General features: G+C 36.0%; 1 protein-coding gene across 1 annotated transcript; it reads right to left on the reverse strand.

The window, feature by feature from the left end:
* Positions 1 to 530: 530 nt before the first annotated feature.
* Positions 531 to 27,572, reverse strand: LOC125659131 (probable ATP-dependent RNA helicase DDX56). The gene is made up of 17 exons (XM_056148760.1): positions 27,415 to 27,572; positions 24,172 to 24,333; positions 22,059 to 22,139; positions 21,851 to 21,924; positions 20,167 to 20,337; positions 17,530 to 17,620; positions 17,378 to 17,442; positions 14,865 to 14,969; positions 12,138 to 12,209; positions 11,925 to 12,044; positions 10,478 to 10,597; positions 8,250 to 8,350; positions 3,180 to 3,253; positions 1,842 to 1,931; positions 1,643 to 1,748; positions 1,242 to 1,354; positions 531 to 650 (listed from the first exon to the last, which is right to left on the reverse strand). The coding sequence occupies exons 1-17, from the start codon at positions 27,469 to 27,471 to the stop codon at positions 576 to 578; spliced, it is 1,677 nt and encodes a 558-aa protein (XP_056004735.1). The 5' UTR covers positions 27,472 to 27,572; the 3' UTR covers positions 531 to 575.
* Between the last annotated feature and the right edge of the window lie 424 nt (positions 27,573 to 27,996).

A 27,996-nucleotide genomic window follows, 5' to 3' on the forward strand; every position in this document is an offset into this window, starting at 1 on the left:
TCGAACCTGACTGACCGCTACATTCCTCCCTCCTGAATTGTCTTCACACTTGAAGACATCGACTCAGATTCTTTTTGCCCCTGGCAAGACTTTCACCTATCAGTTCCAGGGGCTGGTCTACGGCACCAAGTGTAACAAGAAGAGAAAAATACAAAGGAACAGATTGAGATTTGAACCCGGGCCCCCAGAATCTCTAGGCAGGTGCTCTACCAAATGAGCTATCTCGGCACTGGCGATCGAACACGGCTGACTACTAAATTCCTCCCTCCTTAAAAGTCTTCACCCTTTGAAGACATCAACCCAGGATCTTTATCCCCAGGCAGGCATTTTCACCTTTCAGTTCCAGGGGGTGGTCTATGGCACAAAATGTAACAGGAAGGGAGAAAATGTAACAAACCAGACCAAGATTCAAACTCGATACCCCTGAATATATAGTCAGGGGCTCTACAAACTGAGTTATCTAGCCACCAGCAATTGAACCCATCTGACTGCTACATTTGTTGAAGATACTAAAGCATAAACACATGATACAAATTTTAACAATGTATTTATTTCTATTACATAAATTTTAACAACTATAACTTTTTCTTCTTGCCTCCACCTACTAATCCTGCTGATTCAAAACTTCTCAACGGATCCGCTTTTCTTTTCTGGAAGAATCAACACATATATAATTTCAAGTGGATGTTATTCAGCGTATAAACAAAAAATTTCAAACATTGATTTTTGCAAGTGTCAGTTTTGTAATTTTGCAGATTCAATCACCAATTCTACAGGTTCAGAAGAATATTATTCTTGCTTTATGACCAATATTTCCTTTCTGCAAACTGAGTATTGTAATTGGGCAGTCCTTTTCACTGGATGTACATGTACTTAATTTAGTCCATTGCTACAGTAAATACCTGTGTTATGTAATTGAGCACATTACTACACTACCTAGAATCTAATGAATTACATCACTAAATTTAATATCTTGTATTTAATTAGTCTATTGTTACCTTAAGTATCTTGTATTTATTAATAATTAGTTTATTACTACATTTAAAAATAGTCTATTACTCTATCAAGTATTTGGTAATTAATTAGTCTATTATGACACTAAGTACCTTGTATTTAATTAGTCTATTACTACATTAAGAATCTGGTATTTAATTAATCTATTATGACACTAAGTACCTTGTATGTTTAAAATTAGTCTAAATCTGGTATTTAATTAGTCTATTATGAATGGCACTAAGTACCTTGTATTTAATTTCTGCCCGGGTGGGCCCTTTTGGTGCTGAGGCTCTCCTCTTTTCTTTTGACCTTCCAGGTTTGGTGGTGGTACTGCGCATGTGTCTCAGAGTTTTGGGAACTGAAGTAATAAGCCATCATAAATCAACATAATTATAGAAATATGATCAAAATTGTGTTCTTCGTCTTGATACATTATCAAACATACATCCAAAATAAAAACATTTAACACATTGTTGTAGGTATCGACTTTTGTGGGAGTAAAAATGTTTAGTATCAACTGGTGGTAATGGGGAGGGGGGAATAAAGTTCCGAGAGAGGGTTGTTTAACAACAAGATTCATTCACATTACACAAAATTAAATCCCAACATTTCTCGGCTTTCTCAGGATTCATCTCTCAGTACCTACCTAGATAATCTGGAACATTTTTCAGATGTTTCTGTATTTGAATCGTGTGGAGACTTTTATCATGCCTTAAAACTTGCAGATCACGAGGATTGTCTTCAAAGTAGCTCTAAAATGGAATCATTTAATACATGATCAATCAATTGTTCACAGATGTTTTATTGATTATCATTGTGAGTCATGTTTGAAATCTGTTCCTTACTTTTAGTTTATTGGAGGTTAACATCTCTTGTTTAATTTCCTTCAGGCGAGCCTCTCGTATAGCTGTTTTTGTCACCATTCTCATGGCATCCTAAGATACAGAAAACATTAAGGCATATCAACTGATGCTATCAATAGTCAGATATCAACTGATGTTATCAATAGTCAAATATATCAACTGATGTTAATCAATACTGTCAGATATCAACTGATGCTATCAATACTGTCAGATATCAACTCAAGATATCAATAGTCAGATATCAACTGATGTTATCAATAGTCAGATATCAACATGCTATCAATAGTCAGATATCAACTGATGTTATCAATAGTCAAATATCAACTGATGTTAATCAATACTGTCAGATATCAAATGATGTTATCAATACTGTCAGATATCAACTGATGTTATCAATAGTCAGATATCAACTGACATTATCAATAGTCAGATATCAACTGACGTTATCAATAGTCAAATATCAACTGATGTTATCAAAAGTCAGATATCAACTGATGTTATCAATAGTCAGATATCAACTGATGTTATCAATAGTCAGATATCAACTGATGTTATCAATAGTCAGATATCAACATGTTATCAATACTGTCAGATATCAACATGTTATCAATACTGTCAGATATCAACTGATGTTATCAATACTGTCAGATATCAACTGATGTTATCACAATAGTCAGATATCAACTGATGTTATCAATAGTCAGATATCAACTGATGTTATCAATAGTCAGATATCAACATGTTATCAATATTGTCAGATATCAACTGATGTTATCAATAGTCAGATATCAACGGATGTTATCAATACTGTCAGATATTAACATGTTATCAATACTGTCAGATATCAACTGATGTTATCAATAGTCAGATATCAACTGATGTTATCAATACTGTCAGATATCAACATGTTATCAATACTGTCAGATATCAACTGATGTTATCAATACTGTCAGATATCAACTGATGTTATCAATACTGTCAGGAAAGATCTGAACCACTGAATTCACAGATTACCTTAACCTATATCTAATACCTGAGCTCTACATCTGAATCACATATCTGATCACTTAGTCAATAACAATAACACCCTACATCTGAATCGCTTGATTAACATAAGTACTCTTCCCTTATATCTAATTCTTTCCTACTGATATAACATCAACACCTTTGCAGTAAATTTGAATATTTTTACCTTTGTCTTGTACCTAACAATCAGAATAACATGCTTATCCTTGCCACATATCTGAATCACTTTAGAATAATCAACAAAATGACCTTTGCCCTACCCCTCTGAGTTACTGAGTTGATTAATATCATTACCTTTGCCCTATATCGGAATCCATCTATCTCCTCCATTTTGAAATTATACGGCTTAAAGACACTTTCCTCCTCAGCTGTAATAGAAAAATATAAAAGTTGATATTTTCATTGTTGTTTTTTTTTTACATTTTAAACTGTCATGAATGACAGTCATCACATGCATTTGTGCAAAGTTAATTATGAGTTATTGTGCATGCTCAACCTTAACAATGGTGTTTTGAATGATGTACAGTTATAATAATGAATGTTATCCTTGAATGCCTTAGCTGGTCTCATGACCTTAAGATCTGTATTTCGTGTCAATGAGTTATAAATCAAAACTCTCATAAGTTATAAATCAAAACTCTCATGAGTTATAAATCAAAACTCTCGTGAGTTATGAATCCAAACTCTATAAATCCAAACTCCCGTAAGTTATAAACCCAAACTCCTGTAAGTTATAAATCCAAACTCCCGTGAGTTATAAATCCAAACTCCCGTGAGTTATAAATCCAAACTCCCGTGAGTTATAAATCAAAAATCAAAACTCCTGTGAGTTATAAATCCAAACTCCCGCAAGTTATAAATCAAAACTCCCGTGAGTTATAAATCAAAAATCCAAACTCCTGTGAGTTATAAATCCAAACTCCCGTGAGTTATAAATCCAAACTCCCGTAAGTTATAAATTCAAACTCCCGTAAGTTATAAATCCAAACTCCCATAAGTTATAAATCCAAACTCTCGTGAGTTATAAATCCAAACTCCCGTAAGTTATAAATCCAAACTCCCGTAAGTTATAAATCCAAACTCCCGTAAGTTATAAATCCAAACTCCCGTAAGTTATAAATCCAAACTCCCCCAAGTTATAAATCCAAACTCTCGTAAGTTATAAATCCAAACTCTATAAATCCAAACTCTATAAATCCAAACTCTCGTGAGTTATAAATCCAAACTCCCGTAAGTTATAAATCCAAACTCCTGCAAGTTATAAATCCAAACTCCCGTAAGTTATAAATCCAAACTCTCGTGAGTTATAAATCCAAACTCTCGTAAGTTATAAATCCAAACTCTATAAATCCAAACTCTATAAATCCAAACTCTCGTGAGTTATAAATCCAAACTCCCGTAAGTTATAAATCCAAACTCTATAAATCCAAACTCCTGCAAGTTATAAATCCAAACTCCCGTAAGTTATAAATGCAAACTCTCATGAGTTATAAATCCAAAATCAAAACTCCCGTGAGTTATAAATCCAAACTCCCGCAAGTTATAAATCCAAACTCTCGCAAGTTATAAATCCAAACTCTCGTGAGTTATAAATCCAAACTCTCGTAAGTTATAAATCCAAACTCCATAAATCCAAACTCCTGCAAGTTATAAATCCAAACTCCCGTAAGTTATAAATCCAAACTCCCGCAAGTTATAAATCCAAACCCCCACAAGTTATAAATCCAAACTCCTGTGGATGTTGTGTCTCTGGATTCTATGCATTGTCTTAGAATTTGGTGTTCTCTACCATATAGCTTGAAATAACAATTAAGAGATTGCACTGTAATACTGGCAGTCATAGATTAACTCTTTGCCTATCATGCCACCTATGACGTAACAGTTGCATTTTGAATGATGACGTTACCCTTTTCCCCACAGCGCTTTGGAGTTGATTTGTGAAAGTTCGAAAGTTTGGAATTTTTAACACATTTCTTCAATATGTTTTTTATTGTTATATATTCTGTTAGTTTATCGCGGATAGTTCTGATAAAAGCTGATACTTTAAGACTGTCGAATCGGGAGTGGAAGGAAGTGAAAAACAAGAGATGTTTGTAAAACACATATGGCCCCCATGGTGCAAAATTATAAAGGGTTATACACACACATCATTTAACTGAGAGTAGTATCATCAATTAAAAATATTGAGCAGACAATATCTTCCTATATCAAAAGTGGATTGACCATGTGACCTCAAAATCAATAGGAGTCATCTTCTCCTGAAGATGTACCAGTGTACCAAGTTTGATGTCTGTCAAGCAAAGGGTTCTCAAGATATTGAACGGACAGTATATTCCTATGTCCAGTTTGACCCTTGACCTTTGACCATGTGACATCAAATTTAATAGGGGTCATCTTCTCCTGAAGATGTACCAGTGTACTAATTTTGATGTCTGTCAAGCAAAGGGTTCTCAAGATATTGAGAGGACAGTATATTCCTATGTCCAGAGTAGGTTGACCCTTGACCTTTAACCTTTTGACCTGAAAAACAATAGGGGTCCTCTTCTTTTCATAACCAACCCACATATGAACAAGAGGTACTGTGAGCAATGATCACTAAGAATACCCCCCGCTTACCCCAATCTCCCAAAGGGTGTTGGTAATAGGTATAAACTACCTCTTTTCTGAGTGTAAAAAACAAATGGCATGACAAACCGAACTATATTGCTACTTCGATGTCCAGTGCGCGTGACCTTTGACCTTTTGACCCCAAAATCGATAGGGAACATCTTCATTCCATGGGTAGTCCATATGTATGATATGGTGACTGTAGGTGGAAAGGATAACGCTTTAGAGCCCGGAAACCATATTGCTACTTCGATGTCCAGTGCGCGTGACCTTTGACCTTTTGACCCCAAAATCGATAGGGAACATCTTCATCCCATGGGTAGTCCATATGTATGATATGGTGACGGTAGGTGGAAAGGATAACGCTTTAGAGCCCGGAAACCATATTGCTACTTCGATGTCCAGTGCGCTTGACCTTTGACCTTTTGACCCCAAAATCGATAGGGAACATCTTCATCCCATGGGTAGTCCATATGTATGATATGGTGACGGTAGGTGGAAAGGATAATGCTTTAGAGCCCGGAAACCATTGCGTCTACAGACGGACGGACGGACAGACAGACGGACAACCCGATTCCAGTATACCCCCCCCACAACTTGTTGCGGGGGGTATAAATATCATTACGATCAAGTGGATTGTTCTCAAGATATTGAGCGGACAACATGTGGTCTACCGACCGACTGACAGGTGCAAACCAATATGCCCCTCTTCTTTAAAGGGGGGCATAATTACAATAAATAGATGGTAAAATATTTTTTTGTGAAAAGATCTATAATCCAAAGTTTGCCTTTTTTTCTTATTTTTTTTTATCTTCATTAATTCTTGAACATGTATGTTTGTATAACAAAGAAATGCCATGAATGAATATTTCCTTATCTACTAGTATTTTTCAAAATTCATATCAATATATCTACATTTCCAATGTGTTTTTTTCTTCGATATCTTCTATATATTATTTGTTTTAATTCAAACAATCTTATCATAACATTTCATCTTGATTTCTAAGAAAAAATGTAATCAATTTAGTTTACACAAATTTTAACGTATTCATCTGCTCATACTAACAGCCTCACTCTACCTCCCCCTCACCAGAGTCTGCTCATACTAACAACCTCACTATACCTCCCCCTCACCAGAGTCTGCTCATACTAACAACCTCACTCTACCTCCCCCTCACCAGAGTCTTCTCATACTAACAACCTCACTCTACCTCCCCCTCACCAGAATCTGCTCGTACTAACAACCTCACTCTACCTCCCCCTCACCAGAGTCTGCTTGTACTAACAACCTCACACTACCTCCCCCTCTACTCTACCTCCCCCTCACCAGAGTCTGCTCATCCTAACAACCTCACTCTACCTCCCACTCACCAGAGTCTGCTCATCCTAACAACCTCACTCTACCTCCCCCTCACCAGAATCTGCTCATCCTAACAACCTCACTCTACCTCCCCCTCTACTCTACCTCCCCTCACCAGAGTCTGCTCATACTATCAACCTCACTATACCTCCCACTCACCAGAGTCTGCTCATACTAACAACCTCACTCTACCTCCCACTCACCAGAGTCTGCTCATACTAACAACCTCACTCTACCCCCCCCCCCCCTCACCAGAGTCTGTTCATACTAACAACCTCACTCTACCTCCCCCTCACCAGAGTCTGCTCATACTAACAACCTCACTCTACCCCCCCCCCCCTCACCAGAGTCTGTTCATACTAACAACCTCACTCTACCTCCCCCTCACCAGAGTCTGCTCATACTAACAACCTCACTCTACCTCCCCCTCACCAGAGTCTGTTCATACTAACAACCTCACTCTACCTCCCCCTCACCAGAGTCTGCTCATACTAACAACCTCACTCTACCTCCCCCTCACCAGAGTCTGCTCATACTAACAGCCTCACACTACCTCCCCCTCACCAGAATCTGCTCATACTAACAACCTCACATTACCTCCCCCTCACCAGAATCTGCTCATACTAACAACCTCACCCTACCTCCCCCTCTACTTAACCTCCCCCTCACCAGAGTCTGCTCATACTAACAACCTCACTCTACCTCCCACTCATCAGAGTCTGCTCATACTAACAACCTCACTCTACCTCCCCCTCACCAGAGTCTGCTCATACTAACAACCTCACACCACCTCCCCCTCACCAGATTCTGCTCATACTAACAGCCTCACACTACCTCCCCCTCACCAGATTCTACTCATACTAACAACCTCACTCTACCTCCCCCTCACCAGAGTCTGCTCATACTAACAACCTCACTCTACCTCCCCCTCACCAGAGTCTGCTCATACTAACAACCTCACTTTACCTCCCCCTCACCAGAGTCTGCTCATACTAACAACCTCACTCTACCTCCCCCTCACCAGAGTCTGCTCATACTAACAACCTCACTCTACCTCCCCCTCACCAGAGTCTGCTCATACTAACAACCTCACACTACCTCCCCCTCACCAGAGTCTGCTCATACTAACAACCTCACTCTACCTCCCCCTCACCAGAGTCTGCTCATACTAACAACCTCACTCTACCTCCCCCTCACCAGAGTCTGCTCATACTAACAACCTCACTCTACCTCTATACTAAATTTTATAATGCACAGTTTCTTTTTCTCGCTAGTATATATATATATATATCACACTGAAAATTATTATGTATTTTTGTACAAATTATTTCATGCATATATATTATACCTTTGATTTATATGGTTCATGATAATAAACAATACAAGAGCATACTAACAGCCTGAATCTGAGAGTGCCTTTTCCACTTCCTCTAGTAACTCCATATCCTTGACACTGACAAAGGAAAGGGCATTGCCTTGGTTACCTCCTCTTGCTGTCCTATAAAAGTGAAATAAAAAATGAGTAGTTTTTTGACAGTGATTTAAATTCAATCTGAATCATGTTGTAGGACAACATCAAATGGAAATCCCAATCCCAAAATAACAATCACATCCGCAACAATAATGATAATATTGGCATCACAATGCTGTCAGATGTTCAAAAAGCTGTAACATGTAATATACATATTTACCACATGTTTACTCCTATATCTAGTGGATATCACCTATCATATAATTACATAAATTTTAATTATTAAATTATGTTTTTTTACGTCGTTTGTGACATCACAAACAAACATCAATTTTACGTAGTTTGTTTACACAATGTCAGGAAGCAAAATTCCCAACAATACAGTAACGCACTATATGAATAACCGAAAAGAGGAGGGGGGGGGGGGGGGGTGTAACATGTGATAAGAATCAGAATGGTAGTTATCAAGAAGTTAAAAATGTACTAAATGAATAACCGAAAAGGGGAGGGGGGGTGTAACATGTGATAAGAATCGGAATGGTAGTTATCAAGAAGTTAAAAATGTACTAAATGAATAACCGAAAAGGGGAGGGGGGGGGGTGTAACATGTGATAAGAATCGGAATGGTAGTTATCAAGAAGTTAAAAATGTTCACTTGTTAACACATTTAATCAATGAACATTTTGGCCCCATCCTGATACTAAAACTCCTACCCCTGGGATTGTGAAATTTACAATTTTGATAAAGGACTACTTGATCTTTCTTAATATCCATAAATTTTGTTTTAGTATCAATAGCACGAAAGACAATGTAAATTAAATGTTTTAAACATAAACACTATGCACCAAGTTTGGCCTCATCCTGGAGTCAGAACCTCTATCCTGGCGATCATGAAATATACAATTCTGATAGAGGCCTTCCTGCTCTACATCACAATGTATTTAAGTTTTCTAACAGATGCACGGTTGTAGAGAAGTTTTTTTTAAAAATTGGTCAATTTTTGCCTGCCACTAAGGCCCTGGGGGTGCAGGAGTCCTGAAATTTACAATTTATGTCCCCCTTGTCCCAAAGATGCTTCATACCAAATTTGAAAACAATGCAAGATGAACATTCATTTAGCATTTACCCAAAACCTTTTAAAATCTGTTCATATGTTGATGTTCTACCAATTAGCTAACTGGACTAGCCAAAGAAATTAAAGCAAAAATTGGGAATAATACCTGCTTTTTAGCATTGGGAATGGGACCTTATATCAGCCCCCTACAGACCCTAAAAAACCCTGAAACCATTTCATGGAATTTCAATAAATCATTTCCAGAAATCCATTTTGAGTCTTTTGTCCCAAACTGATAGTTTAAATAAGATATTTTGAAAAATAATGTCAGATTATAAAAAAAGAATAATACTTGATAATTCTTAAGAATATCATTTTTATTTTTGAGGTAGGGCCAAAAATAATCCTTTACGTACCTAGTCCTTTCATGGACAATGTAAAAGTTTGAGGCATTAAAATTTATGTTTTACAATTTTCCAATAGACTTCTATAGTAAAAATTTGAAACTGAATCCCTTTTGATACTCCAGAAATATACTTTCCCTCCCAAATATTGCAAAACTTGAATGCTTAGGATCATTTACGAACACATGCAGGCCTATATCAAACCATAAAATATTGTGAACTTTTCACCTAACAATTCTGAGATTGCTCTCCTGACAAATTTAGCAAGAAAGTAGAAGGCGAAAATAAAAATAAAAATCAATAATCATATGAAGAAGAACTGAGTAAAAATAATAAGTTTCCAAAGGAGATTTAATTAATACACAGGGGTATTTTCTTGGAGCTTTATACCTATTATAAATAACAGAACTTGAAAATTACCCTTCACCCCATCCCTTTTGAATGAATGGCAAGGAGAGAGAGAGAGAGAGAGAGAGAGAGAGAGAGAGAGAGAGAGAGAGAGAGAGAGAGAGAGAGAGAGAGAGAGAGAGAATGAAATATTTAAGTTTTGACTTGCAGACTCTAATGTTGTGTTTTAAGCCTTCACTATCAGTAATGACTTTGACACACAGGGAAAAGTCAAGTCAGCAATATTAGAATTGTAATTGTTTACATGAAATAGTTTTTCAGAGATGAACTTGGCTTGAAATTCCTCACCTTCCGACTCTGTGTATGTAGGTGTCTACATCAGGAGGGAAATCAAAGTTGATGACATTGGAAACATTCTGAAAATCAATGCCTCTGGAGACTCCATATTCCTTGTCTTTCTTTTTAGGTCTACAATATCCAACATTTCACTTCTACTTCGAGAATTAAAATTTAGTGCAATTTCAAACATGATTAAATCGGAATTAGATGTACAGCTTGTAGACAGTCATATATTCTAATGTTTAGAATATTCAGAAAACACGATTATTGAAGGAGAGAGTAAACATTAATATATCCTTTAGTCATTTTAAAATTGTCAAGAGCATTTGTCAAGAGCAAGAAATAAATTTCATTTTTGAAAATACATGATGGCATTAACTGTAACATGTCACAGCAGCATACTTCATGAACATGAAAGCATGCCAATGGGAAGTGTTGCAGTTCATGCCCTCATATACAGTGCTCCCTCGATATATTGCCCCCCATTATAATGCCAGCCCCGCTTATTGCCTGAAAATCGTAAAGAACAGATTTCTCCCCATGTTAACACCCCTGTTATAATGCCAACCCTGCATAATGCCATATGCCACTGATTTTCACACACAAAAAGGTCAAATTTAATAGGTTTTACCCTCGATAATAATGCCAATTACCTAACACCCAGCAATAATCACATCTGTACTGTATAAAGTGAGCTACTCTGGGTAGGTCATCGAGTTCAAACAGGTTTCCATAATGGAGAGGCTTCTAGTGAAAATTTTGTTAATCTTTATTTCAAAATATCGACGATGTGGGCTACATTTATCGCCATACAAAATTTAAAAGTTTTTAATAATAGACAACTATAGCCTAAATGATTTTAGCTGTACCTACCATCGTCCATATATTTCCAGATCATTAAAGAATGGGTGGAGCCAAATTCCTATGGGAATTTCAGCTATTGAGGAAACCCCAAGCTTAAACTCAAGAGTGATATGCCGTTTGTGGCGAATTTATGCACCATGTAACATTTAAATCATAAAAGTGCAAATGTCAATGAGTTGAATCATGTAAATTTTAATACGAAACAAAAAAAAATTATTTCTATAAATGTATTGGCCACCATTTCATATAGCTGTTTCATTTCATCCTTTGGGAATTCCAAATTTATTTTTGTCAAATGTTGGAAAAATCAAACATTATATTTACCTTGAAGACACATGGAGGTTAATATAGCATTCTATTTTTTGTTGGATCTCAGCCAATCAGAAAGCTTAAAATAACAACTGGTAAAGGTAGGCTTTTTTGGCAGATGAATATGATTCACCAAAAATAATTTGGAGAAAAATTTGCCATCTTGGGTACTAGTATTACCTGACACATGGTGATGTTCAGTGTATACTTAATACATCTGATCAGAATTGTTCTGAATAATTATATTGGTCTATTGCAATCAGCTTAAGTAAGTCAAATTTACTTTTTCTTTTTTTCCTTCTCTTGATCCTGTGGTTTGGCCTTTGGATCCATCAACAAGTTTTCATCAGAGGCTAAGATGATGTCATAAAGTCCATCATTAAACTGGTTCACAATATGACATCTGTAACAATCACAAAGGAACCAGATTACATCTTTAAACTGTGATGGCTGTGGTAGACAATTTTGAACATTTTAATGAGCTGGTGATACGTACCTAGAATTAACTGGAAGTTCTGAGTTTAACACACAGGAGGGTATTGCGAATTGTTCCAGAAATAATTTTAGTCTGAAAATAATTTGATAGAAATTAATCAGAGAAATTGCTTTAAATTTTTCATGAACTAAGTTCTGTTTGGTATTTGAAGAAAAGACAGCAATATCACAGATAACAAGAGGCCCATGGGCCACATCGCTCACCTGAGTCACCTTGGTCCATATCAGAAGACTTTCTATATATATTTGCATGTAAAACCGTAGTCCTTATCATGGCCCCAATCTACCCCTGGAGGCCATAGTTTTCGCAAACTTGAATCTACACTATGTCAGAAATTTTTCTTGTAAATGTGAACTTCTTTGGCCCAATGGTTCACGAGAAGAAGATATTTGAAGATTTTTCCTATATATTTGTATGTAAAACTTTGATCCCCCCTTGTGGCCCCATCCTACCCCCAGGGGCCATGATTTGAACAAACTTGAATCTGCACTATATCAGAAAGCTTTCATGTAAATATCAGCTTTTCTGGCTCAGTGGTTCTTGAGAAGAAGATTTTTAAAAAAAAATTCCTATATATTTGTATGTAAAACTTTGATCCCCTATTGTGGCCCCATCCTACAACAGGAGGCCATAATTTGAACAAACTTAGCTCTGCTCTATGTTAGGAAGCTGTTCATGTGAATATCAGCTTTTCAGACTCAGTGGTTCTTGAGAAGAAGATTCTAAAAGAATGTCCCTATATATTTGTATGAAAAACTTTGATCCCCCCTTGTAGCCCCATCCTACCCCAGGGGCCATGATTTGAACAAACTTGAATCTGCACTATGTCAGAAAGCTTTCATGTAAATATTAGCTTTTCTGGCTTAGTGGTTCTTGAGAAGAAGATTTTTAAAGATTTTTCATATATATTTGTATGTAAAACTTTGATCCCCTATTGTGGCCCCATCTGACCCCCAGGGGCCAGGATTTTAACAATTTAGAATCTGTACTATATATCAGAAAGCTTTCATATAAATCTCAGCTTTTCTGGCTTAGTGGTTCTGGGAAGAAGATTTTTAAAGATTTTTCCTATATATTTGTATGTAAAACTTTGACCCCCTATTGTGGCCCCATCCGACCCCCGGGGGCCATGATCTTAGCAATTTATAATCTGCACTATATCAGGAAGCTTTCATATAAATCTCAGCTTTTCTGGTTCAGTGGTTCTTGAGAAGAAGATTTTAAAAGATTATTCCTATAAATTTGTATGTAAAACTTTGATGCCCCCCTTGAGGCCCCATTCAATCCCCGGGGTCCATGATTTTAACGAACTTGAATCTGCACTATATCAAAAAAAAAAAAAAAAAAAAAAACGAAAAAAAAAAAGAAAAAAAACAAAAACAACTTTGACCCCTTATTGTGGCCCCATCCGACCCCTGGGGGCCATGATTTTAACAATTTAGAATCTGCATTATATGAGGAAGCTTTCATATAAATCTCAGCTATTCTGGCTTAGTGGTTCTTGAGAAGAAGATTTTTAAAGATTTTCCCTATATATTTGTATGTAAAACTTTGATCCCCTATTATGGCCCCATCCGACCCCCGGGGGCCATGATTTTAACAATTTAGAATCTGCATTATATAAGGAAGCTTTCATATAAATCTCAGCTTTTCTGGCTCAGTGGTTCTTGAGAAGAAGATTTTTAAAGATTTTCCCTATATATTTGTATGTAAAATTTTGACCCCCTATTGTGGCCCCATCCGACCCCCGGGGGCCATGATTTTAACAATTTAGAATTTGCATTATATAAGGAAGCTTTCATATAAATCTCAGCTTTTCTGGCTTAGTGGTTCTTGAGAAGAAGATTTTTAAAGATTTTCCCTATATATTTGTATGTAAAACTTTGACCCCCTATTGTGGCCCCATCCGACCCCCGGGGGCCATGATTTTAACAATTTAGAATCTGCATTATATAAGGAAGCTTTCATATAAATCTCAGCTTTTCTGGCTCAGTGGTTCTTGAGAAGAAGATTTTTAAAGATTTTCCCTATATATTTGTATGTAAAACTTTGACCCCTATTGTGGCCCCATCCGACCCCTGGGGGCCATGATTTTAACAATTTAGAATCTGCACTACCTAATAAAGCTTATCTATAAATTTCATCTTTTCTGGCCCAGTGGTTCTTGAGAAGAAGATTTTTTAATGACCCTACCCTATTTTTACCTTTTCTTGATTATCTCCCCTTGGAAGGTGGCCTGGCCCTTTATTTTAACAATTTAGAATTCCCTTTACCTAAGGATGTTTTGTGCCAACTTTGGTTGAAATTGGCCCAGTGGTTGTTGAGAAGAAGTTGAAAAGTGAAAAGTTTACAGACGGACAGACGGACGGACGGACGGACGCCGGAGTACGGGTGATCAGAAAAGCTCACTTGAGCTTTCAGCTCAGGTGAGCTAAAAACAGCATCACTTAAGAACTATTTGTCGAAGGTGAAAGGACCTCCAATGATTTCTTTAAAACATACTATCATGACACTTGAAAAGTTTTTGTGTGACAGTTATTATCAAACAATTTGAATACTGTAGATTTGTTACACTGCTACATGTAGAAAAACTTTCTGAGTACATGGTAAAAAGCAGAGAAAAGGAATATATATTTCTATATTTAAAACCCTTCATATACATATGGTGGTTTTCCTATGATCATAATGAATGATTATAATATCTCTAATATTATACAGTATACTTACTTGTAACATCGGTTGACTTCATTTACAAATATAATGGACTTCCCTTGAAGTAAATTCAGTTTCAACAGAGCATACACTAAGGTAAATTTATCCTGCTCTTCACATCTAAAATATCAAGCTTTCAGTGAACATCAGTTTTAATGCAGAGTTCATTTACAAACATTATGAATATGCATAATCTTTTCCATTGATAGTTAAGATGTATTAAGCATTTCATATACTGTTACAGTGACTATACTAAACATTTAAAAATTTCATAAAACAAGTTTAAACACTGTTTATATACAAATTTACATTGAAATAAGAGTTTATAAGATCTGCATCGAAAGATTGACTTGTAGAAAGAATATCAACAGGGCTGCTTTCAAGATCGTAGCGGCTACGTAGGGCTCGGTAGAGATACGATCTTGAACAATGTGCTACATAGGGATAACAAGCGTTAATTCATACAGTGCGTTCAATAGACCTAGATATCTAGCCTAGCAGCTAAGCTAGCCGCTTTGAGCTTGAACGCAGTCCAGGACTTCTCTACCGAAAGATTGACTTGTAGAAAGAATATCAACAGGACGTCTCTAACGACACTTTGACCCGACTCGTTCTTCTGCCATCACCCATGGTGATTATCATGCTATGAACTGAGATTTGCTTATCGCAATTCACCTTTGAATTAGAACGTTTTACCCGATATAGTATTGCGTTGTGTGACAACACAATTGAATGAGACGATTGAACAATTTGAATGACATGTTTGATGTAATACAACAAGAGTTTTCATTGGCCGATTACAGCCCGCCCACTTTCTCGAGCAGAGTCAGTGTAGCTGGAGAAATGTACATAGCTCTCTGAAAAGATCCACCCCTTATAAAAACCTTCGATTTACGGGTCACAAAAAGCTGCGGACGATTGAGGCCTGAAATCGGTGTATTCTTGTGTTGCTGTCTCATAAACTCAATATAAAAAAATCTTATTAATAACATATTTTCCTACTATATACTTGTGTCCAAACATACCTTCAAATTTTCATTAAAGCCACACACGGCCCGAAAACTCGCAGCTTCAAATGATTTCGTTTGTTGACGTAGCCATGTTAGGTAGCCGGTCAATTCGAACTCTTGCTATTGGTATCTATTCATAAAATTGGTTGTACATGTATGTAATTATGTATTCGCTCTTCATTTATTATCAACACGAATAATTAATAGAAATTAAAACATTTTTTGTACCAGTTTTTGTAAAGGTAAAATAAGCTCTTGATTAACGAAAATGATACATAAGCCCATTAGATGGAGACCGGCCGGCGCGGCCGCTCATGGCTAATGAAAGCCGCATTGCCGTGAGTTTAGCTATTTTAATAATTATCATTTAATGGGACTGGGGTGGTATATTATCTAAACTATTTAGCTAAAATATTTGTGGGGTATTAGTACACATCTAGACGCTATTGTGCTAGTATGGAAATGAACTGGGATTCGAATTGACTGGCTACCTAACATGGCTACATCTACGAACGAAATCATCAAAAGCTGTGATCGAGTTTTGGGGCTTTAATAAATATTTGAAGGTATGTTTGGACACAAGTATAGTAGGAAAATATGTTAGGAATTTTTTTGATATTAAAGTTATGAGACAACAACACAAGAATACAACTTTTTCTCTTCCTTTGAAGTTTTTTTCCATCTAGCATCTGGCCGTCATGTTTTCAAATGCTGATTACTCCCGTATAAGGGAATTTGGGCGGACTTATACATATGGACCAATGAGAGTGTCTGTTGCATTTCGCAATTGTATTACAAACAGATTCAATTGTGTCGTCACACAACGCAATAGTATATCGACCAAAGCGTTCTAATTCAAAGGTGAATTGCGATAAAGGTCAAGTTGAACAGTATATAAAGGATTCGTGTCTCCTGGTTCATTTACTCACAAATCTAATGAAACTAATATGCTTGCTCATAAATAGTAATTTTCAAACAATAGACTATTTTGAATTGACATCAAAATCTTTACCTGTGTTATGAACAATCTATTTACTTTCAAATTACTTCCCTTTGGTAATTTCCGGTCATCAGAGACACTCGGAGAGATGCAGGCAAAAGATAACCACACACGAGTTTGTCTGTATCTATGGAAATATGGTGCAGTGCGCTGCTTTGAATTGCACTATGAAATTGGGTCATGGATTTCCAAAGGACAAAAATTTTAAGGAAAATTTGGATGTTCAATTTGAAAAGAGATGGCTTTGAACCCTCCGACGAGTCATTATTTAGAAGTAAATCTATTTTCAGTGCATTTGACCTGTAAGTCAAAAATCAAATTTATATAATTCTAAACTTTATGTTTCCAAGCAATGCTACTTTGCAGTGTATTGTTATTGGAAGAATGATTCAATATTTCGATGAAGATGATCGAAGCATGAAGATCCTAAAGATTGAAAATGCATCTAACAGACTATTCAACTTCAGCCAGTTTCTCTGCTCATGGTCTTTTGAACAGTTTATTACATTTTGACGTACTTTATATGATACTGAGCCAGTTGTGATGCCTCTGGTAGTTGTGATTCTTCAAGTTTCAAGATCACCTACAAAAGTTTCAAGATCACCTACAAATGTTTTTACATTGAAATACACAAAAAATAAGACCTCCTGAAAATTCTCATTGTACTCACAGCATTATGGAGAACCATCCTCTTCAGGGCCCGGACATCCTCGCTCAGCGTGGCAGACATTAGGAAGGCTTGATAGATCCTGGGGAGGTGACTGAAAAAACACTTCACACAATGCATACATATATTCGTATATTCATTTCTGCTCATTCAAAATTTTGAGCGATTGGAGCTAATGCATAACCAGTATATGACACACACATCAATCAGAATGTCTGTTGTGTATGATAATGGATCGTCATAGTGCAACCATAAATCAGTGCTCTTGCTTTGGCACCAAAGTAAAAATATGTGTACGAATCTGCAAGTTAGAATAAACTTGTCAAATAGGAACGAAAAATTTGATTTTGTACACAATTGGCTTGTGAAAATCACACTACACTAGCCTGGAGGTTATAAAACTTTTATCGTACTCATACTCAAAACTCAGCCATGTTTGTTTTAGTACAGCTCTGTGCAAGCTCCAAGCATGCTCGAAAAATCTTGAGCATGTACTCCATTTGATTGATTGAATATTGTTTAACGTCCCTCTCGAGAATATTTTGCTCATACGGAGATGTCACCACTGCTGGTGAAGAGCTGCAAAATTTAGGCCTATGTTCGGCGCTAAAGGCCATTGAGCAGAGAGGGATCTTTATCGTGCCACACATGCTGTGACATGGGGCCTCGGTTTTTGCAGTCTCATCCGAAGGATCACCCCATTTAGTCGCCTCTTACGACAAGCAAGGAGATACTGGAGACCTATTCTAACCCGGATCCCCATGGGACTGTACTCCATTTGAGTACTTTTATAAAACTATTCTTGTACTCCATTTGAGTACGAGAATAGTTTTATAAAAGTTTTATAACCTTTACTTTGAGTACGAGTACAATTTCAATTAGAGCGTGGAATTTGAGTTTGAGCATGAAAACGTGCTCAAAAATGTTTAATAACCACCAGGCCTGCTCTTCTTAATAACAAAGTATGATATCAGGTCACAACATAATCTAGTGCAGATCATGTGCTAATTATAACTGTTGTGTAATACTTCTGTACTTGATTGACACCTGTGACCTAGCCAAGACTCCAAATGTTCTAATTTTAGAACGATGTTTGTCAGAGTCGATCAGAAAGATGATGTGTTAAATTTGCCTTTACACTGTATGTTCCAGAAGAAGAATTCTCTTGAAGTTTATTTTAGTATAAGTAGACTGTAAACTTTGTAGTGATAAGTACTCTATATTCTACAACTGGTGACCGAGATTGATGGCTGATTCAGGACAGTTTATTCTCGTGTTTAAATTCAGCTTGGCGGTAAACAAACATCGGACACTGTTTTGTGAACTTTGATTGGCCCGGGCCTGCTGTGCGTAAGTGATTTATTATTGATATATTTTCTGTAAATAAATTGTTAAATCTTTGAACTCATTACACTTTATTTCTGCTGGTCTTTGGGTCAATTCTGATCCAAAACAATTACTCAATAATATATTTAATTACAATTAAATTCATTCTCCCTATAACTTAAGTCCTTTGGGGATTTGGGTTAGAATAGGTTCTCAGTAACCCTTGCTTGTTGTAAGAGACAACTAAATGGGGCATTCCTTCAAATGAGACCGCAAAAACTGAGCCCCATGTCACAGCAGGTGTGGCACAATAAAGATCCCTTCCTGCTCAAAGATTTTAAGCGACAAGCATAGGCCTAAATTTTGCAGCCCTTCACATGAGTGAAACATTCTTGACAGGGACGTTAAACAATATAAAATCAATCAAATCATCACTCAATAAAAACAATTCTAAACAATCAAAGTACCAAGGGGACTGAAAGCCGGGTTTTCATGATGATATACTACACTACCCGCAGTGTTATTCTTGAAATGATAAACGACAGAGCACGATTTACACATAAGATAGGATACACGCACAATAGGATAGGATACACACACGATAGGATAGGATACATGTACAATATGATAGGATAAACTATAAACCTGATAAACACAAAACACGATAAACAATTTTCATGTTAAACGGAAAACTTGATAGAAATGTTGTAGATTTTGAAGCAATTTAATGAAATTTTGATAGCTACAACAAGATTTGCACATTACGTTATGATAGTGAAGGATTGCAATATTCATTATATCCCTTACATGTATATCCAAAAGAAATTTCTAATTGGAAGGTAATACAAGTACCAATATGCGCTTAAATAATGACCTTATATTTTTCTGTAATTGCTGTAATAAATGATCAAGTTCAACAGGAAACTTTCACCACAAGTAGAATAAAAATTCTTCATCGTACACATAAGCATATAAACATTAGCGAATAATATTCTTGCCAGTGGAAATACCTTAAGTTGGAAACGCAATCATTAATCTGAAGGCAAACCGATATTTTATTTGTTTACGCATTTAGTTTATTTGTTATATTGACAATCTTCCTATCGCGAATCTTGGTGTTTTTATGTAAATGAGGCTGTGAACTGCAATGCTTCATGCCAGTATAATTTTCATGAGGAGTTAATGTGCTTCATGAAGTATGCCAGCTAAGGAAAAATAATCAATCTATCAGAATCAAGTTACGATTAAATCTAAACTTACAGACAGATTTCAATCATTGTAAATCACAAACAAAAATGAAATGCATGTATTTACCTGAGAATTCCCTTCACATCATCCTCATAACCAAAGGAGAAGAGTAAATCTGCCTCATCAATGATCAGCAGCTCTAGAGACTGTTTGAGATTAAGGTTACCGACTTTGATGTGTGCCAGGGCTCGAGTGGGCGTGGCAACAACGATATCTGGCTTCTCCGTCAACATGGGTCTATAAAGTAACAAGAGGCACACACCTTTCACCAATGTCAAAGAATACTGGACCAGGTGACCAGTCCGATGATTTTATTGCAACATTTAAAACAATGTGTGTATAGACATCCACACCCACCCAGACAACCATACATACCATTATATTTCAGTGTTCTTAGAATACAAAATAAAATGCTTCTATACATATAAATATATATTTGCAATATCTATCATGACAGAACGGCATTGGATGGAAAATTACCTTTAAACCATTAGGTACATTTCCTCTAACAAAGTTGAGGTATTCTCAAACAAAGTGGGACTTCTTTTCTTAAAGTGTGGCATCTACTTACGAATAACACATTGGACAGCAACCAAATTAAATTCTACGATTTACATGAGGTAAATTTTCTAAAGCTACGTGAAAGGGAGTGAAAAATTTAACAAATAAACTTTCCAGTTTCCAAACACTGATAAATGAAAGAAGAAGTTAGCAAGCTCACATATCCCACAATGAATGACAATGCTATGTATGAAATACAACAAATTATTATGTCCTGTACTGTAACTATTTTCACACGTATAATTAGATGACACTACTTAAGTGATATGTAATATTGTTAAGAAATGTAATTCGTGTAAAATATTAAAACAAATATTTTTAAAAATTATATGACTTGAAAACTGGCACAAAAAAGTATATTTTGGCCAAACTTTTAAGTTCAAAAGGGGCATAACTCCAAGAAATTTTTTTAAATCAAATTCCCTGTGAATATTCATATCTACATAGTATGTCCACATGATATAGTCACATGATAATCTGTAGATTGGTTTCTGAGGAGTTAACAAACTGTTACAGTAGTACATCTACTTTTGGCCAAAATTCTAAGTTCAAAGGGCCATAACTCCAAGAAAAAAACTTCAAATCAAAATTTCCTGCCAATATGAACATATACACTGTATGAGTTTATCAACTACAAAGTTTCATGAAATTCTGTTGGCGGTTTCAGAGGAGTTGTGCTGACAAGAACAGGACTGACAAAGGCCAAACTTCTAATCTGTTGGCAGTTTCAGAGGAGTTGTGCTTACAAGAACAGGACTGACAAAGGCCAAACTTCTAATCTGTTGGCAGTTTCAGAGGAGTTGCATTGACAAGAACAGGACTGACAAAGGCCAAACTTCTAGGCTAAATCGGTGTATAACTCCCAGAAAAAAGTTGAATCTGAATTTCCTGTGAATATGCACATCTACACAGTAAGTCCTTATTAACAACAAAGTTTCATGAAATTCTGTTTAACAGTTTCAGAGGATTTGTGCTGACAAGATCAAGACTGCAAGATGGACGGGTTCAAAATCTGTTGCATGGGGTATAAAAAATGACAACCTGTTCTTTTGTATTTTGTAAACTAAATAAAAAACGTGTATACATGGTTTGACATTAAACGTAGAATTCATTTAGGTTATCTTTATTTACACACCCACATATATACATTATATATATATAATTACTGCAGTTTCAAATACCAGCTTACTTTTGTGTAGGAAGAGACACTTGAGGTGAAATGTCAAGCACTCTGACTTCTCTAGAACAACTTGATGTCAAATCCTGAAATTACAAGGTCATATATAAATTCACAAAATTAATCCCTAACAATATTTCATCGAACTGACAATTTGAATAAAAAAAACAGAATTATGATATTCCTTTTTCAAACAAAATGTCCACACTGGTATCCTTACCATTAGGTTTTTGTAGGCCTGCTGGCATAGTTCCTTGGTGGGTGTCAACACCAGAGCTTTAACACACTGCTCTGTGCTCGACTGGAAAATATAAATTTAAAGTCCATCACTCACCTGAATCACCTTGGCCTTGCTGATGAGCTGTTATGATTTTTGATAGATTTTGTTTTTCAATCCTAATTATAAAATATTTTGACCCAATATTGTGACCCCAAACTTGCCCTAATGGTTTATGAGATAACTATGACACAAGGTCAAAAACCATGGTATGAAATGAAGTTTTGCCATGAGTAATCTACATCCAAAATAGGAAAGCCCTAACTTAAACAGTTGATGAAACTTCCTTAAAAGGAGGTCAAACTCCAAGGTCAAGGTTGCAAGGTAAAAAACTTTGGTAACAAAAGAAAGGTCTTGTCATATGGAATTCACATATGAAATATGGCAGCCCTATTGCTCTGAAACCATTCAAAAGTTAAGGGCAAGGTTAAAGTTCACATTGACAGACAGAACAAAAACAATATGCCCGGGGGGGGGGGGGGGGGGATCCACACAACTTAGGAACATATGTATTTTGATATGATTTAGTTTGGCCCTGCTTCTCTTCAAAAGAATTTGTTTTAATTCATTTCCTGCATATTCCAATATAAAGCTTTGATCCTCTATTGTGGCTCCACCCTCCCCCTGGGCCCCTGAATTGAACAAACTTGAATTTGCACTACCTGAAGATGCTTCCATATCAATGTGACTAATCCTTGATGTCTCTCAGAAGAATTTTTTTAAAAAGATGTTTCCCTATAATTATATTCCAATATAAAACTTTGATCCCCTGTTGTAGCCCCATCCTACCCTGGGGAGGGGAGGGGTGGGGGGGAGGTAGTGGTGGTGGTGGTGTCATGATTTGAACTACCTGTGGGGGGTGGGGAGTGGTGTCATGATTTGAACTACCTGTGGGGGTGGGGAGTGGTGTCATGATTTGAACTACCTGTGGATGCTTGTAATACTTATCATGGCCCTGCTGCTTTTTCGAGATTTTTCCTATATGTTAATTCAAAACAACTAATAGGTGTATTTCACAATAACCAATTTCAATATCAGAGAAGTAAGCTGCGAACACACCCCAAGAGCATATTCCTAATGCTTTTAGCAGTACTTTGATGACTTTACATTTGGCTCTCTTAATCATTTATAAAAGTGTTACATATTTTATCTTTCTCCCACATTGAACCTGTGTGTGAAAAAGGTAAATCTATGGCTAACAAGAGTACCGCAAACCGTACAACATACGCCCGTCAGACCTTCAGTGCAATATCTGTATCCATGATGAGCAAAAGTCCAGGAAACTATTTTACCTACTTTTAGCCCTAAAGTAGGTCACAGTGCACCAATCAAGTTGAAATGTGAACTGATTATGTATTTCTCTGAGAGGGAGGCTGTGACAAAATTTCAAGGCAATACATGAACCAAGTTTGACGGTCCTAGTCACAATAATTCCATCTGTATTCTGCTAATAAGGTTTTCATATTACATGATACTATGATCTTGACCTTGAAAAACAATAGGCATCTCCCTCTCATCATAGTGATCAAATGTACCAAGTTGTAAGATCCTGGAACTTATGGTTCGGTCTGTATCCTGCCTACAAGGTTCTCCTACTAAGTGATACTATGATTTTGAACTTCGACCTTGAGAAACAATAGGCATCTTCCTCTCATCATGGTGATCAAATATACCACGTTGTAAGATCCTAGAGATCACAGTTCATTTTATATTTTGCCTACAAGCCCAGACAGACAGACGGACGGCACCATACCATAATATGTCCCATCTTTGAAATTTTTTACAACCTAGAAATCTCAGGAAGCAGAATTGTTCTATAGAGGACGGACTTTTCAAGTCCAGAAAATGGAATTCTGCTTTAAAGTGGAGAAAAATCATGCCTGCAATTAGTAACTAATGTTCGTCATGCATTAGTTTTGACAATTTAGCAGTAGCAGGTGGTGTAAAACCAGCTCATAAAACTTCTTAACTGGACGAGTGGACAGACGGACAAGAAGATTCCAATATACCACTTAACTTCATTTGTAGGGGCATACAGATGATTTAGCAATAATACCTGTTTTGCTGTGAGTATTTTCTGGATGACAGGAATACAGAAGGCAGCAGTCTTCCCAGATCCAGTCCTTGCTCGTGCCAGAATGTCTTTTCCTTCTAATGCTAATGGGATGGCTTTTTCTTGTATTGGTGTTGGCTCAGACCAGCCCAGGTGAGAAACAGCCTGCAAGTATGATTTGGATTATAATCTCTACTCAAATGTCCCCTGACCTAGACCTCCTTATGAGACCCCCTAAAAGCTTTGTATTAGGTATGAACTTCTACGGTACCTTTACCACAAATTCATGACCCAGCTGAGATTATTAAGTGTCTCCGACTTTCTCTAAATGACCATGCTTCATCATGCTCATTCAGACTGATATAAAATCTCACATTGTGTAATTTTACTGATGTAAACACATTAACATCAATGTGTATGTGCAAATGTATTTCAGTACCTCTTCTCATATCATGTGATCACTTTCCTAATTACCCTGTCTCCTTACCTTCAACATCTTGATAAAAGCAAAATACTTATAGAAATTGCTTTATTCATCAAATTTCATGCTTTATTGAAAATTGTAACTTTGCCGTCAGCCGAATTGACCAATTTCAGAATTTTTCTCAGAAAATAGCTAAAAAATACGCCTTTTGCCCTGTACTCCACATCGACTCCATTTCTGTGGTAAATAACACATATTAAAGATGATACTACTTGATGGTCCAGATTTTCAAACGTGCGGATAAGAATGTAATCTATGGGGTCACTCTGCAACAAAACCATTTCATAACTGAAAGTAAACCCATTATTTTTGTTTCACTTTGCTTGCACTGATAAAAATTTATGAATCATATAACAGGTAGATTTAACATAACAGGTAGATTTCACATAACATGTAGATTTCACAAGAGAGACTTAACACTCCTAGATAAGCATATTGACAACCAAGCAAAGAATATGGTAAGTAATGAATTAGCATTAATTACAACATATTAACTTAAATAAAATGCATCAGGAGCAACTTACATGCAAATATGATTATATGTATTTCATCATTTCTATCAACTTCAATATGATCTTGAATTTTATACAAAAACAGCACACAAATTAGGCCTATTGATGAAAAGGTGTCCAAGGGAATAGAAAATGCTCATATCTTGATATTAAAACTTTAAAAGCATCAAATCAGGATAAATTTGTATAAGTTTAAAATGTTTTGTGTGAGTTTTCTAAAGATCACTGACTATATTCAGTGTTATTGGTCGATAAAGTAAATTACCAATATCAACTACAACTATATTTCTGAACTGTTTATATAGCCCATGTGGAAATGAATAATGTGCACTACTGCTTAATTCTTTTTATTTTTTGCTGGTCAACTACCAACTTCACCTCCCCCCCCCCTCCCCCTTTGAAAAATGATGTTATGTGCTTGTTTATGTCAGTACAATAGACTTGAAATAAATGATTTTATTAAATGTCATGATCATGTATGCAATGACACCCCCATATATATAGCGACGAGATGTGTTATTAAATGTCACGATCATGTAAGTAATGAAAATCCCATATATATAACAACGCGATGTGTTATTAAATGTCACGATCATGTATGTAATGAAAATCCCATATATATAGCGACATGATGTGTTTATTGTGTTATTAAATGTCACGATCATGTATGCAATGATACCCCCATATATATAGCAACGCAATGTGTTATTAAATGTCAAATAATATTTATTTTAATATGGGTATGTAATGACACACCCATATAAACAGTGTTCGAAATTAACCATAGACCGATAGACCGAGTCTTAGTCAAATGACACTGGTCTATGTCAATTGTAATTGAGATAGACCAAATTGTCTATGCCAATTTTCTAGATTTAAAGCAATAAAATTATCCGAATTAAAGGACCCTGCATGGTCGGTCGACATCTGATAAACGTTATGAGGAAAGGAGGATACTGAAATTGAAAGAATATATGCTTTCCAAGTACATTAGAAATAAATGAAAATGTTTTAAATTTGTGTTATTTTTTTAAAATGTTGTGGTCTATGTCAATTCAATGAGGTCTATGTCATCTTGTTTTCGCATAGAACAGTGGTCTATACCAAGTTCGAACACTGTTTACATAACAACGCGATGTGTTATTAAATGTCACGATCATGTATGTAATGACACACCCATATATATAATGACACGATGTGTTATTCCTCTGTAAGGGTAGCAATGACAGTCATGCATGACTTAAGGCTCTTTCCCATTCTGTCACATGTTAACGTTTATCAGACGTCGACTAACCATGCAGGGTCCTTTGGAATAACTTTACTGCTTTAAATCTAGAAAATCGGCATAGACAATATGGTCTATCTCAATTACAATTGGCATAGACCAGTGTCATTTGACAAAGACTAGGTCTATTGGTCTATGGTTAATTTCAAACATTGATGTTTAAGGACATTAAGAAATCGTCATTCGCTTTTATAATAGTTTCAAATAGATCTGTTACTATTTTTATTCTCCCGCCACAAAGTGGTCGGAGCATATAGTTTTACCCTTGTGCGTCCTTCTGCAACACCCAGTTTTCCAGACTTTTTTTCTAAATGTCTTGAGATATTGAAGCTGATTTTTTGTATGCAGATGTAAACTGATGAGTTACAGATCAAGTTTGAATTTTGTTTTGGTTCGTTGATTTTTGATGGAGTTAACAAGCTGAAAAATGACCTGGTCTTAGTTGCACAAACTTAAGTTAACTTTAACAGACAGTTAACGTCCAGTCAACACTATATAAATGTAAGAGTTTATGACAAATTAACAGTTAGTTAAAGTTGACTAACTTTCGAGCAACTGGGTCCTGGAATCCGGGGACTTGAAAATTAAAATTTGATAGACTGTTTCCATGTTTCTTATACTCAAAGCATTTCCTAACTTGTATTATTGCTTTAGATAGTTGAAGTGAATGTTGATACATTGTTTTTAAAGTGTTTTATTCAGTTTGAGGATAACTGGGGGGAAATGGCAGATAAGTTTATTAAAAATACATATTTTCAAATATCCATCTCTTTGACATACATTTAGCGATCTGAACATTTTTTATTTTGGGCATCATTTTAATCCTTGTGAAATTACCTTTCTTTTGATATAAAATATGTGAGATTTTACAACTTAAAATTTTTACCTGTCATTACTGTAAAGGGTACATGTGTTCAAGTGAATATTATAATTGATTAACAATTGGTCTGTTCAAAATTCAATACCTTCAAGAGCCTGTCATCAAGTCCCATTTCATGGAATGACAGCGCATCACTAGACATTTCGACAAATTTAACACAGAATTGTACTACAGTGAATAACGAAAATCACATGGCACTGTTTTGATGGGTTTTACAACCGGAAGTATTCATCAACTTTTAAAATGGGTAACACGACGATTCGGTCCAATAACATTTTAGCCCCCTTCTATGGATGTGCATAGGATTTGCTATTTGTGTGGAATAAAATTTCTATTGCTAGACCAGATACGTAACTACATAATGTTCAAAGAAAATAAATCACGATAAACCGACCCCAGAGCTTGCAGTAAGATGACAGTAACGCTATATATCCTATCATCTTTTTTCTTTTTTTTAGGGTGGGTGTAAATGTAGTTCGGGGTCCCACGATGTCCCGATATTAATGTTCGCTGATTTATCGTTATAGGTTACTTTTTCTTCAAATATCTTACTATACATGTTTTAAGACGATCACCAAGAATCTTCATTGTGAATTTGGTTTATGGAAATTGCCTATTATATTTAATTTGATATAATAATAATAAAAAAAAGATTTCAAACTAAATA

This window comes from Ostrea edulis, chromosome 9 (assembly GCF_947568905.1).
Source record: "Ostrea edulis chromosome 9, xbOstEdul1.1, whole genome shotgun sequence".
NCBI lineage: Eukaryota > Metazoa > Mollusca > Bivalvia > Ostreida > Ostreidae > Ostrea > Ostrea edulis.

Excerpts from the sequence above, each read along its gene's own strand:
- LOC125659131 (XM_056148760.1), bottom strand. The coding sequence starts at position 27,471 with ATGTCTAGTGATGCGCTGTCATTCCATGAAATGGGACTTGATGACAGG. Across the intron at positions 21,925-22,058 it reads AGGCCTACAAAAACCTAATG|GATTTGACATCAAGTTGTTC; the intron begins GTAAGGATACCA and ends TTGTAATTTCAG. Across the intron at positions 14,970-17,377 it reads CTGGCTCAGTATCATATAAA|ATGTGAAGAGCAGGATAAAT; the intron begins GTACGTCAAAAT and ends TTGATATTTTAG.